We start from the raw sequence: 14,790 nt of genomic DNA on the forward strand, positions 1-14,790 counted from the left end.
CTAAGGTGATGCACTGGAGAACAGCTGCAAACACAAGTTGACAAGTCTATAGAGACTAATTGTTTTCTAAGTGTCAAAATGCTGTTATGGTGACAAGCTGTGTAAAGTGACAGGTTTTATAGTGACAAGTGAATTGATGTATTTCAGTTATACAGCTAGCTACATCTGTTGGCAGGTTTTAAGTACTGGCTGAACCTCACACCCATCAAATTATTTACAACTTTAATCACATTCTTGCCTCAGTTTTTGTAAGTGCACAGGTTAATCCTAGCTGTTTATAAAAGTCACTTAAGACACTGTCTCAAAAATAAAAGAGTTGGGGATATAGTTCTGCGGTACAGCGCTCGCCTGGCAAGCGGGAGGCCTTGGCTTCCACCACCCCTAGGGCTGGGACGGGGATAGAAGGAAATGTGAGGTCGCACAAGAGACTGGAGACAACCTTGGAGTCCCTCATTTTAGCTGTAACCAGCACGTCCGTTGGAGGGAAGTAGGGAAAAGTCCTTAGAATTTCTGAGGTTCCGGAATATCAAAACTATCACTCAAGACCCGCAGTACTGGCACTGATGCCACAGACAACAGCTTGGCACCCTAGGTCGGGTAGCCCCAGAGCACCGCGATGCCCAGCTACGCTCACGCCCGGGGGCCAATCGGCGCCCGGGGGCGTTCCATTTCCTCTCAGTACGGGCCCCGTAGAGGCTCTGATAGGCTACTGAAGGCTCCCCGCGACCCGGAACTGGTTCCTCTAAGAGGAAGCGGGGCAGCCTGAGGGGGCGGGGTTTGTGGTATTCACGCCAGGTTGCCCGGACCTCTTTTCTAACTCCGCTGGCTGCGGCCTGTGAGGAAAGTGTGACTAGTCTGCCGGAAGTCGCATCAATGGCCTCCGTGCTGTCCTACGAAAGCTTGGTCCACGCCGTGGCAGGAGCCGTGGTGAGGCGGGGGTCTTCGCGCCCGGGTCGTAGCGGAGTGTGGGGGCTTCCTGGGTGCTGTCCCCTGGATGTGTCTGGGGGATGGGCCTGAGAGGAGGACCCTGTGGGTGAAGTCCGTCCTGAGCGAATCTAGAGGACTATACCGTAGACAGTTGCTGAAGATTTTGGGGGTGAGGGCCGACACTCACCTGGCGCCCTGGGCACCGCTTTGGTCTCATAGCCTCAGAGAGAGTCGGCAAAAGAAGCATTGCAGTTTTCTTTGCCTGTTGGAGTTTAAAGCCAGTCGTGTCTTCCCCAAACTCCCCCCTCTTCCCCCCGACCCCTGCACTGCGCTCACAGACTTTGCTAAACTGGGCTGGGGGTGAACCCAAGTGTGAAAGTGCGTTGCTTAACCAACCTACTAATTACAGCCTACTTCACATAACTTGCCACAGTCAATTTGTGATACCCAATAGGATGATATGTCTGTCTAGTATGGGCAGAAAAAGGTGTTTTTTAAAAAAATAAGGTAAAATCAGTATTGCTCGTTATCGCAGATGTAGTCACTGTGAGGCGTGTGCTAGACTTTTGGACTTTTGGATGTCTAGTTCCATTTGACACCCCTCCATTTTCCTTGAGATTTTCTGTTTTTTAACTTAAGTAACTTTCCGCTTATGGTTCTTTTCTTCTCACTGTCCTTTCTCATGTCCTTCACTCTCAACTGCTGTTGGAGTCACTGTAACTTCAGAGGACCATCACTGAATCATCTCCTTTTGGCTCCCAAAAGCTTCACTGAGAGTTCATGTTCTGTGTAGACTAAATGAGTTGAACTTCAACTCCATAATTTGTTAGCTAAGTGAGCCATGAAACTCACTTTCCTAATCTGTGAAGTGAGAAATTATACCTCCCTCCTGTGGTTGTTTTGAGAATTAGGTGATAGTATTTTACAGATGTGATTTATTCAGGAAGCCCAGTTCATTTGATTCCCCACAAAAGCCTTTGAGGCCAAATAGAGGGATTGAGATGGAGGCTTGATTAACATATTTCTGGTGGTCATGAAGGCCTGTATGTCTGGAATGGAGAGAACAAAGAGGTTGGGGAAATAAGATCATAGAAACAAAAAGAGAGTAAGGAAGGGCCATAGGAGGAAAACTGAGTGTGGCGTTGTGGAAGGCACGAGAAATGTTTAGGGGGAGAAGGTTGTAGAGTTAACCAAAGGATCAGATACTACTGATAGGTCATGTAAGGTGAGGATGGAAGATTACCTGTTGGATTTATCAACATGATGAATGCAGTTGGCAGTTGAGAAGCCCAATTCTGGTAGAGTGGTAGGCTGAATAGTTTGAGAGTAAGATAGAATGGGGAGATAGGAAATGACTTGTTCTCTTTTCCTTTCATTAAATACTGTTCATTCAGTACCTTTATGGAATGCGTTCCATGTGACATGCACTGTTACAGATGCTAGGAATACAGTGGAGAACAACTTTTTTTCTTCATGAAGCGTGCATTCTCACAGGGGAGGCAGACAATAATTAGTTAAACAAAAAATAAGGTAGTTCTAGATAGTAAGTGCTGTAAAATAAATGGGGCTGATGAACATTTATCATGAGGGTGAGTATTTTAGTCATTGTGAATGGACTGTGTCACAGCTTACTTGACACTGTGCCATTGCGAAAGCAGCTGGAAACACTGTTTAAATGAACGGGCAGAGCTGTGTTTCCAAACTCTGATTTGTAATACAAGCAGTTTTTACAGATCTTAGTTTTATCTATTTAATCTGCAAAAGTTTTTTTTCTCTTTTGTTAAAGCTCCACTTGAAATTATTTGCCCCTAGATTGCTGAGTTTTTACTCCTATAAGATACACGAGGTTATCTAAGATATCTATACCTATATACATTATTTTATTTGTTTGCTTGTTTGACTTTATTTATTTATTTATGTATTTATTTTTTTGAGACAGGCTGGCCTTCAACTCACTTTGTAGCCAGACTGGCCTCAAACTCGTGGTGATCCTCTGCCTCAGCTTCCCTAGTGCTGGGATTACAGGTTGTGTCACCACACCAATTTGTTTGAATGATTCAGGGTGGCCTTGGATTTACTGCGTAGCCCAGGCTGACTTTGAATTCATGGTGATCCTTTCGTCTCAGCCTCCCAAGTGTTAGAATTATAGGTTTGCTCCATCATACCTACCTTCTAATATATACTTGTGTAAGAATTTTTTTGTGGGGCAGTACTGTTTTTAATACATATCTGAATGAAAAGTTGTTTTCTGTGTGTGTGTGTGTGTGTGTGTGTGTGTGTTTTCTGGCAGTGCTGGAGATCAAACCCACCACCAAGTTCCATTCCAGTCTGCTTTGTGTTTTCTTGTTCTTTTGAACCATCACACTGAAGAATGGTTTTCAAACTCTGTTTTGCAGACTTCTGTACTAAGATTAAGCCACACATTAGAGCATACTTGCTTTTGTTTGTTACAAAAAGAAAAATTTTAACTACAAAATGTAACTACCTTTAATGAGAAAACTAATATTAGTGTTTAATGTCATAGGAGTGTAGTAAAAGCTGATAGTCAGTTAAACCTCCTGAGCATTGGGTTCAACCCATGCTTAGAGAAGGTCATAGAAAGTAAGCTTAGTGCAGTTGGTTGAAAGCACTTGGTGCCTTTTGGGAGCCTTCTGTGAGCCAGGCCGCTGGAGTTAGAACCCCACTGTGCCTCTGCCCAGCAGCTTTTCGCTGTCTGCATGATCTTGCTATAGACTCCAAAGCTGCCTGGTATAATTGCTTCTTCCCAAAGGGTTGTTGGATTATTGTTTAAGATGTTGATTTTTGTTTTTGTTTTTATGGTTTTTTTTTTTTTTTTTGAGACAGGGTTTCCCTATGCAGTTTAGGCTTGCCTTGAGTTCACTTTGTAACCCAGGCTAGTCTCAAATTCTCAGTGCTTTTCCTGCCTTAGCCTCCTGAGTGCTAGGATTAAAGGCATGAACTGCCACACCTGGCTCTTACAACCTTTTTGAATGGACATTTTAGGCTTGTTTATTCATTTCCTTCCAAGTTCTGCATTCTTGCACATTACGTGTGATGTTATGCAAATATATACACTGTAATTTTTTCTGGTGTGCTGGGGATTGAATGTAGGGTTTGGCCCATATTAAGGACCTATGCTACCACATAGCTATGCCTTCAATCCCAGTGTACACACATTTTAGAAATTAAAATTACTGGTTTTGAGGGGTTTATGGCACCTTCTGGGATAAATGCGTATAATCTTGATTATCTCAAAACAAGAATTGATCTGCTTCAGGAAAACGCTTTATGTCCAATTGAAGGCACCTCTGATGGGTGTAAAGGCATATACCTGTGATCCTAGCACTTGGGAGGCTGAGGCAGGAGGGTCGCTATGAGTTTGGGGTCAGCCTGGGTTCCATAGTGAGTTCAAGGCCAGCCTAAAGTGGGCAACAACACCCTGTCAAAAAAAAAGGTGGGGTGTGGGTTCTATGCCTACTCCCTCAAAAAAACTTCTTTAGAAATGTATAGATCTATAGGTAAAATCTGTCAGAAGGAATCTAATGAGACTCAAATGTATAAAAATTTAAATCTAGTTATTTTGAATTTTTGTGAATTCTTTACATTTAGGACCAAAAATTATATCATATCTTCTTCCTTTCCCCTTTCCTTGTTCCCCTTCTCATTTAAACATTTTCTTCCCATTTCCCCATACCCATTACATGTTTTGATTCTAATTTCTCCTTTGGTTTCTCACACTAGAGAAACAGTGTGGTATTTAAACATGTGTGTCCAATTTATTTCACTTCAGAGTCTGTACTCAAGGTGTACCCATTTAGTTGGAAATGTCTCAAGTTTTCCTGCTTTATGGCAGAGTAGTGTACACTGTAAAAAAACCACAGTCTTTATTCATTCATCAATTGATGGGCATTTGGGCTGTTTCCAAGATTTAGTTATTACAAACTGCTTTATTTTACTGAGTACTCTTTTTTTTTTTTTTTTTTAGTACCACGAATCAAACTCATGATCTTGTACTTTTCGGCAGTTGCCTATACATACCTACCGTTGAGCCAAATCCCCAGCAGTTTTACTGAGTACTCAGTTTCAGTTGCTAGCCATGAGCCAGGCAATCATAAGCATCCTGTCCCTCCCTCCTGCTATGTTTTTCCTTTTTATCTGTTTTTTGCAGCACTAGGCATTGAACCCATGGTCTTTCACTGATCTACATCTGCGGCCCTTTTTGAGATAAGGAAGGTCTCCCAACTGCTGGGATTATAGGCATGTGCCACCACACCTGGCTTTTAAAATTTGTTTTTAGGGGTTTTTGTTTGTTTGTTTGCTTGTTTGTTTTGAGATAGGCTGTCCCAACATTGCCCAGGCTGGTCTTGAACTCATAATTCTCCTAACTCAGATTCCTGAGTACTAGGATTATGGGCTTATGCCATCACTGTGGCAAAATTCAAATTTGTTGCTAACCTATCCTTATAACATTTTACCATGAAGAGCAGGGCATGGTGGCACATACCTGTAATCCCAGCACTCAGGAGGCTGAGCTAGAAGGATCACTGTGAGGTCGAGGCCAGCCTGTGCTACATAGTAAGTTGAATGTCAGTCTGAACTACATAGTGAGATCCTGTCTAAAAGAAAATTACTATAAAGTAAGAACAAAATAGAACAAGTAAAGAAATAAATTCCCAAAGATTTAAAAATATTTATTTGATAGACTGTCCTTTTTTTTTTTTTTTAAGATAGCATCTCACTGTGTAGTTCAGGCTGACTTGGACTCACTATGTAGCTCATGTTGGCCTCAGACTTGAGGTGATCCTCCTGCCTCAGCTTTCTGAGTGCTGGGTTTACAGGTATGTGTTACCACACCTGGCCTACCAAGTCTCTTATTTAAAATGGAATTTCTTTTTTTAAGGAGCTAATGAAATTTTTTCCTGAGAATTTTTTTTTCATAATTTTTAAAACATGGAGTTGGGAATTTTAGTTCAGTGACGTAAGCACCTGCCTGGCAAGCACATGGTCCTGAGTTGATCCCCGGTGCCAAACAAACAAACTCAACCTATGTGAATTATTTGAAAGGCAGCATGTTAAAGGTATAAAGTACATAGAACGTAGGGAATGCACACTGGGTATGGTGGCACATGCATGTAATTGAAGATGTTCTGAAGACTGAGGCAGGTGGATTGCAGTTTTGAGCCCAGGCTAGACAATTTAGGGAAACCCTGTCTCAAAATAAAAAACAAAAAGGACTAGAGGCATAGCTCAAAGTTCAATCTTGAGTAAATACACACACACACACACACACACAAGAAAAGAAAAAAGAAAAGATAAAGATAAGACTACTTACACTGGAAAATAAAAGTGGGCAGAATCCAGAGGCAGTTAGGCAGTTTTCTGCCCTGGATTTTTTAAAAAATAAATTTGGAGTCCCAGTGGAATATGTTATAAAAGTGAATGAGAAATAATCTTATAATCTTGCTCATCTCATGAGAAAATAAGCTTTTCCAACTATGGTCCTGACCTGATGAGAGGAAATCACTTGGAGATTTTGAAATCCCAAACCTTCACTCAGATTGCAGCTCAAGTAAATTAGATTTAACTAATAAAACAAATCATTTAACTTACAGTATTCCAGGCAGGTGAGGCCCCAAAATTTCTAGTCAAGCAACACCTTTTTCCCACAAACATCCATCTCCATGAGGTCCAGTGGAATATCCCAAGTAAAATCCTCAGGGAAGTGAGCTGCTAATTCCAAACGGACACCACTCACAGGAGAATACAGTGTGGGACTGAGGAAAGTAGACAGCAGCAGCGGTCCCACATAGAACCGGAAAGTAGAGTTTTCCGTCACAATCTAAAAACATTATTTAGTAAATGTAAGAGAAAAGAGAGGAAGGCACCTAAAGGATGAATACGCAACACATTATTTTGGCCTGACAGGGTAGTGAGTTACAAGGCAGTTGACACTGGTAGGTTTCAGGCTGCCCTTTGAGTAGCAGACAAACAAAATGTTTCCATCAGAATGTGTTGAGCACCAAATTTGAGGAATTTCCAAGCAGTGGAGTAAGGGAAGTCTGACTGTGTGAGAGGTGGTTGCTGTTGGATGTAGCTCAGTGGCAGAGTGCACTGAGTTTAGTCCCTGGGGTAGTCCCCAGTACAACAAAAAAAGGTGACCACTAAAAGACAATAAAAGTTTGTTAGTAACGTAGTATTTTTCATACTTAACAGAATATTTTCATATTGTTTAGTCAGAGGACTGCTTTATATGCTTAAAAATTATTGCAGAGTTGAATGAACTTTCATTTTTGTAGTTCCAACAAAATTTTATTAGGAATTAAAACTGAAATCATTGATATTTCTTTAAATATTGACCCCATTACATATTAACATACATAATATATTTTTAAAATTGTGTTTCCCAAGTATAAAAGGGATAAAACTATCGTCTTACAGTTTTGCAAATATGATAGCTGGACCCTTTTATCTTGCTTTTCCATTCAGTCTATTGCAGGAACACATTTATGTAACCTCTGGAAATTTTCACTTCACATTGTGAGAGAATGAGGTGGAACATAGCAAGTAGTGTCTTATTAGCACATAATAATGCTTATGGAAAGAGTTTTCATACTGTAGATTCCTGGAAGTGCCGTGGTGGTGGTGAAGGAACTACAGATTATGCTGAGAATGGCTAGGGTGTGTTACTGTCTTGCACTCTGATGTCTTTTAAAAAATATATTTGTTTTTTTCCCATTTCAAAAATAAAGCTAGTAACATTTGTTATTAAAATAATTGTATAGAGCTGGGGATGTGGCTCAGGTAGTGTTTGCCTAGTGTGTGCCAGGCCCCGGGTTTAAGCCCCATCACCATCAAAAGGAGGATGGGGGAGCAGAGGGAGGAGGCTGTATAACATGAGAAATGGAAGCCACCTTTAATTTTCTCTTTCTCTTATAGCCGCTGGAAAGAATTCATCTTTCTAGATTCTGTCTGTTTATGGTGTGTACCCTTTATGTGTGTAAGAGAGGAGCACAGTTAAAGTCATGTGTGTGTTGGCTGAACAGTGTTGAGAACTGAAGCAGAACGATGAGCAGTAGGATGAGGATACAGGGCAATGTTGGTTCTAACCCTGCACCTGCCACTCTGGCTTCATTTCCATGCCAGAGGACACACCGCTCCTAGTTCCTGGAGCGCAGGACTGGACGTGTTCTTCCAATGCACGGTGACTAAGTGGGAAGGGTGGGGAGGAGGGGACAGGATGTTTTTGGGAAGATACAAAGAAGAGTATTTCTCTGGAAATAGATTCTTTTAAATTGTAATTATTGTCAACAACAGAGCTATGCAGATGGTTAGAATTCTGTGGGACTTAATAGATTTATTTTATGCCTATGTGGCACAGCAGTATCGTACATTGTGGTTATTGTCCTGGTATTTTGTGCCTTCTAATTTTGTACAAGTGAACAAACTGTCCTCGGGGAAAAAAGAAAAAAATGCATCAAGAGTAATTTAATTTCAAATTCTGAAAAATGATGTGTTTATTAAGCTTGGCATAAGACTCACATAAGTAATAAATAGTTTGCTTCAGGTAACAGCTGCTTGTAAAGAGTCACCTTTGTGTTTGCTTGGCTAGGAGACAAATATAGCAATTCCTGATGTTAAAAAAAGACCTTTGTTCCAAGTGTACCTTCAGTATTTGGAGTACATATAGGTAATTGAATTTATTAGGGGCATACATTAATTTACAAGTTCCAGGCTTATACTACACTAGGATGTAGGCTGTGTTTTCAGACTAGTCCACAAAAAAATTTGATACATAAAAGTAGATTTTATATTGTACTTCTTTTTAGTAATTTGCAGAAAGCTTTCATTAATTATTGAAGGTGAACTCTGAAGCCAGCTGCCCATATTCAAATTCTAATTCTGCCATTTATAGACTATGTATGTATTGTTAGGGAAGTTCCTAAGCCTCTTGGCATCTGCTTCCTTACCTGTAAATGGGAGAGAATAACAGGACTTACTTCATCAGGTTGTCGTGAGGATTGAATGTTACTGTTTTAATTTGAGGTGTAATTCATATAACAAAATTAATCATTTTAACATGTGGTGTTCAAGACAGTCATTGTGACTCAATGCCTCCAATCCCAACACTTGGGAGGCTGAAGTAGGAAGACTGCCACAAGTTCAAGGCCAGCCTGGGCTACATAGTGAGTTCAAGGCTAGCCTCAACTATGTAGTAAGACCCTGTCTCAAAAAACCAAAAAGATAGGAAAGGAAAAGTACAGTTCAGTAGTATGTAGTATATTCACAGTGTTGTACAATCATCACCTCTATCCCATTCCAAAATATTTTCAATGGATGAACACGGTGTAGCATGTGCACACAACAGAATATTATACAGCCGTGAAAGAGGAGAATTGGTATATGCTGCAAGGTAGATGAATTTTGAAAATGTTATGATAAATGAAAAAAATAAGTTTTAAAATGTCGCCAGCTACATAGGTTTCTTTATAGGGGTCATCTAGAAAAGTTACAACCATATAGCTTATTCTTAGCTACCAGGGGATGAGTGAAAGGGAAAATGGGGAATGCCTGTTTAATGGGTAGGCGATTTGTGTTTTCTCGGGTGAAAAAAATATTATAGAACTTGAAAGGTTGTAGTTACACAACATTGCAAATGTACTAAATGTCACTGAGTGGTGTTTGAGTCAGGGCCTGAGTATTTAGTGCAGGCCGGTCTTGAACTCAGTCTGTAGCCCAAGCTGGCTCAAACTTGCAGCGATCCTCCTTGCCTTACCTTCCTGAGTGCTGGGATTGCAGGTGTGTGCCACCTGGATAAATGGTATGATTTTAAATGGCTGATTTTGAATTTGGTGAATTCCACTTCAGATAACAAAAAAGCCCCTTGATGACAGACTGGCAAAAAATGTGACACAGGCCTGTAATTCCAGCCCTAGGAAGACTAAGGTAGGAGGATCAAAAGTTTGAGGCCAGCCTGACTTTCGTAGAGACCCTGTTTCAAACACCCCCCCCTCCCCGTCCCCAATTCCTTGGTCACCCAAAGTAGACGAGCCTGCTTAACCTTATGGATTTTCACTCTTCTGTTGGCCCCCGTGGATTTCCCTTACTTTCTCATGAGTCTGCTTGGGCACTTTACAGGGTGTTTGCTATATTGTGTGAGTATTTCTAGATATTTTGCAGCACATTGCTTAAGGCCAACCATTACTGGAACTAGAAGCTCACATTTCAACCTTAAATTTTTAACCCTCACGTTATGCTTTGCTTTTATAACAAAGCTAGAGCTCATTTACGTATGTGTCCACTTCCTTTAATAAGGTGACACTGTAAGCTTTTAGTTTCTCCTCCTGCATATCCCTCCCTAACCTTTGCCTCTCTGCCTCTGCTGGCCCCCAGGGATCGCAGTAAGAAGATGGACAGAGCTGCTGGCTCAGTGTGACAGTGATGAGCTTTTGGGGGAGCCTTGTATACCAGCTGGGTGTTTGAGGTTGCTTTAGGTACTTTCCTCAGTATTCAGTGCTATTATCTGGGGCCCTTGCCTGGCTGCTCTTGTCACAGTACCCAGCCAGTTAACCTGAGAATCGTCCACAGGCTCCCTTCTGCATCCAGTGTTTGTCCCCACTGTTTGTAGTAATTCTGTTGTATTTTCTTTTGCTGCTATGACAAATGACCACCAGTCGGTGACTAAAAGCCACACAAATTATGATAGGTCTACAGATCAGACTGACGCAGGTCTCATGGAGCTAAAATGCTTGTTGTAAGAGTTGTGTTCCTTTTTGGAGGCTCAGAGTAAAATATATCTCCTTGCCTTTCCATTTTCCAGAAGCTGCCACTAGTGCCATCTTCAAAGCCAGTAATGATGGGTTCAGGCCTCACCTGCATCAGTCCTGACTACTCTTCTGTGTCTCTCTGGGATGTACAGGCTAATTACATGGGGTTCATTCAGATAATCCAAAGTAATCTCCCTGTTTTAAGATCAGCTGTTTAACAAACTGCAGGTTTCCAACTACCATGTGACATGCTGATACTGGAATTTAGGGTATCCACCAAAAACTTCCTTCCCTCCTTCCTCCCTCTCTTTTTCTCTTTTCTTTCATTCCTAATATTTTGAGGTAGAGCCTTCCTACATATTTCAGGCTGGCCTCAAACTAAGTCCTCCTGAATGCTGGGATTTTAGGTGGCACCACCACAACCAGCATCTGATTCAGTTTCTTTTTTTGGTACCTGAAACTTGAAGTCGTACATCATCTTGTGCTTGCCAGACAGGTCCTGTGCTGCTGAGCTATATCCCTGGCCCAATATTTGAATTTTTCTTTACCAATTCTTGAGATTAGTAGATCAATGAACTCTGAGTGACAGTTGTCTTTATCTTGGTGTTTCATTTTAAGATTTCGAGCTGCATAAGACAGGGCTGTTTAAAGCTGGCAGAGAAGAGGGGTGAAAGTGGCCCAGTTATTTGAAAAAGTAGCATCCAGGCTAGACTTTCTGTGTGGAGCTGCCCTGTGCAGCTGGTAGGTGTACTGCACATCCACACAGCACCATGCAGTGGAAAAGGCTCACTCAATGGAATAGACTTTACTCAAAGGAGTAGGCTTTCTCTAGCTTCCCAGCCCCATTTTCCTTAGAAACTGCCACAAAGTAAACAAGAAGACTGGAACTGGATTCAGTAGGACTTGTACACCTTTCGGGTTCAGCATTTGTGGGTCACTTTTGATAAGACATTGAATATCAATCATTACTAGAAAAAAACATTTATGTTGGACTCTTTGAAAAATACAAGTAAACATAAAATGCATAGAGTGAATTGTATATATATTTGAGGATCTGTAATGTGCAAAGATAAAAATTGATGTTCTCACAATATAGAAGAGTTAGGTTTCACTGTGCAATCAAGTACTGTAGAAATGAGTTCCATGGGTACCTAAGAGCTGAACATCTTATAACTTGGTGGAGAAGAGAGGGTAGCATTTAATCTTTGTATTGTTTGGTTTTTTTGTTTTTTTGTTTTTTGTTTTTTGAGATAGGCTATGTAGTCCAGGCTAGTCTTGAACTTACTTTGTAGCCCAGTCTGGCCTCAAACTTACAGTGATCCTCCTGCCTCAGCCTCCTGAGTGCTAAGATTATAGATATGCACCATCACCCCTGGCTTTAATCTGAGTTTTGAGGAATACTAGTGTTATAATGCAGAACTCACATGTCAAACAGGCTTATTTATGTAGATAATTCAGTATTGACCCAGCTTTTACCTCTGATTATATTGTAAGAGGTCAGTAGTCTGAAGCTTGATTTTTTTTTTTTTTTTTTTTTTTTATGCCTGAGACAATACACTGGGGGTGGTTGTATCTGGGTTGAAATCATAAACAGCTGGAAGTGTCATGTAGATAATTTCATCCGTAAATAAATGCTTCTGGTTTTTATTTGTTTTAATGTTTTAGGAATGAGAAGCCTTTTTTCCCCATTAATACTTTTTTCAGGTTTTTTTTCCCATTAATAATTTGTGTCATTGTGTTACCAGGGATGAGTGGGTTGTTTTTTTTTTTTTTTGTACCGGGGATTGAACTCACGACCTCATGCTTACCAGGCAAGTGCTTGAGCTCACTAAATCCCCAGCCCCCTGGGATGAATTTTTAACAAATAAAATATTGCTGGTGTCTTGAAAACACAAGCAAACAAAACTGTTTTGAGGAATGGTATGATTTTTTTCATTTGTTTCTGTCTTTTTAAGACAGGGTTTCACTATGCCATTTAGGCTGCTCTTGAACTCACTTTGTAGCCTATGCTGGCCTCAAACTTGTAGCAATCCTCCTACCTCAGCCTCTCAGGTGCTGGAATCACAGGCATAGCTACCATGCCCAGCCGGCTAAGAACAGGATGGTTCTTAGGTGCTCTTTCACTTTGTAGTGACCATATTAGCCACAGAAAATAGAAGTACAAATCTGTGTACTTAGTGAATGTTTTGGTTTGGGACTATCGGAATTCGCATGGTAGCAGCAACGACCTGTACAGTTAAACATCCATGTACCTGCTGTCTTTGTGTGCAGTGGTATGTGTCCTGGGCGGAAGAGCGCTAAGTTTGTCGTTTATGGGGAGTTACTACATTTGTTTTTCAGTATCAGTGAGAGAAGAACTTCTTCTGGAAAACTAAATTCTTCTGTTTAAGACTATAATAGAAGTATGAATGATAATAGTTCTGCTGGATTAAAATATATGTGTTTGTTCACTGAAAAGCTAATTTCACCCATTACAATAATGGACTTTTATTCATTTAAAAGTTGTGACTCATTTTGTTTGTGATGGCTAAAGTCTTTTTCAAACTTTTCAGGGAAGTGTGACCGCAATGACAGTGTTTTTTCCCTTGGATACAGCTAGACTTCGACTTCAGGGTGAGTATTAACCATATTCCTGTACCTATGATGTTGTGAAGTGAACATATTTTGTTGGTGAATTCTGTATTAAGCAGTCTGTTTCTTTAGATACCCAGGGTTGCCTATTACTAGTGGTCGTCATTGTTTCCTGATTAGCAGAGAGTCATCTAGGGGTGAGCCATAGCTTGAGTCATTTGCCAGTCTGAGACAACCTGGGTGGGCTTGAACGAGTAATTTTGAATCATTCTGACTTTTTCTAATAAGCCATGAGTTTTTCTTTCGTTCTTTCTTTCTTTTTTTTTTTTTTTCTTTTTTCAGTGTTGAAGATTGAACATAGGGCCTAAGTCTGAGTTTGACTTTCCCCTGTTATGGCTTCTTAAAGACACATAGTAGAGCATTTTGAAGGAAGTAGATTTGCTCAAAACAGGAGGGAAAACAGGAAAATAGTGGAGCCAATTCCCACTGCCATTGTGAGTCAAGGCTTGTTGTCCTGGTTAGCTCTGTAGACTCTGCAATTCACTTAATTCTTGCTTTTTTTTTTTTCTCAATTTTTTTCATCTTGAAATTATAAACCAGTGTTGAATTTGCATTAAAAAGATGCGTGAGATTATCTTTGCATACTAATTCTTTATGCCTACTGTTGGTGGTTGGAACTTTTGAATAGGTAATAATTTTATGGTTTAAAAAGCATAATATGTAAAAAGATATGCAGTGTAGGGAACATTAACTCTAGTCTGCCCTGCCCCTCTCATGCTGTTAATGTTCACTGTGTAGTATTCCTTGATACCATCAATGTAGAAAAGCTTTTTTATTTGAACATCTTCAGAATGGAAGCTGTAGTCCTGGAGTGGTACTGAGATAGCTCGGACCTTGGAATAAAATCCAAGGAAGCAAGAAATTAAGAAATTTGGAGCAAAGGCTTTATTCCAGGCCTGTCGCAGCCCTTTCAGGATCGACCCAGAGACTGTGCACCTAACAGACTAAGGGAGGGATATTTAAAGCTAAAAAACCCACAAAGCTGTAAAGCTGTTGACTTAGTTCTGATAAGATCTGGAGCTCTTGGTGCTACTCCCACCCTGCAGTTAAACATTATCTCGGAATAGTACACCTGCAATAACATGCAGAAAAGGGGTAGGGGAGTTAATTATCTCGGAACAGCTCACTAGCAATAGCGGAAGTGACAAGAAGCTGAAGCTTTTACAAGAATTAGAAACTTAACCCTATTGAGACGGAGCATACAGAACAAGATGGAGGCGCATTGGTTAGAGTAAGCCATAACAGTACCTCGTACCTGTAGGTGCAGCTAGTTGGGAGGCTGAGCAGGGAAAATTGGTTGAGCTCAAGGATTTAGGGCCAGCCTGAACAACATAGCAAGAGACACTCTGTCTCCCTTTCTTTATTTCCTACACAAGGTCTCTTGTCATAGCCCAGGCTGGCCTCGTGCCTCTGCTTCCCAAGTTCCCCATCTTTTTAAATTACAAAAAAAAAAAAGAGGGCCGAGGAT

At 40.8% G+C, this 14,790-nt stretch overlaps 1 protein-coding gene across 1 annotated transcript in view; it reads left to right on the forward strand.

Moving 5' to 3' along the window:
• The first annotated feature begins 752 nt into the window (after window positions 1-752).
• The window catches only part of Slc25a17 (solute carrier family 25 member 17), a 40,314-nt gene continuing 26,276 nt past the window's right edge, over window positions 753-14,790 (forward strand). Inside the window, exons 1-2 of the mRNA XM_003470379.5 lie at window positions 753-927; window positions 13,244-13,304. Coding sequence (XP_003470427.1) covers window positions 874-927; window positions 13,244-13,304 — 115 coding nt within the window. The 5' untranslated portion in view covers window positions 753-873. The remainder of the gene's footprint in view (window positions 928-13,243; window positions 13,305-14,790) is intronic.

The sequence above is a fragment of the Cavia porcellus genome, unplaced genomic scaffold, assembly GCF_034190915.1.
Source record: "Cavia porcellus strain 051 isolate PalLab524CR breed Dunkin Hartley unplaced genomic scaffold, mCavPor4.1 scaffold_40, whole genome shotgun sequence".
NCBI lineage: Eukaryota > Metazoa > Chordata > Mammalia > Rodentia > Caviidae > Cavia > Cavia porcellus.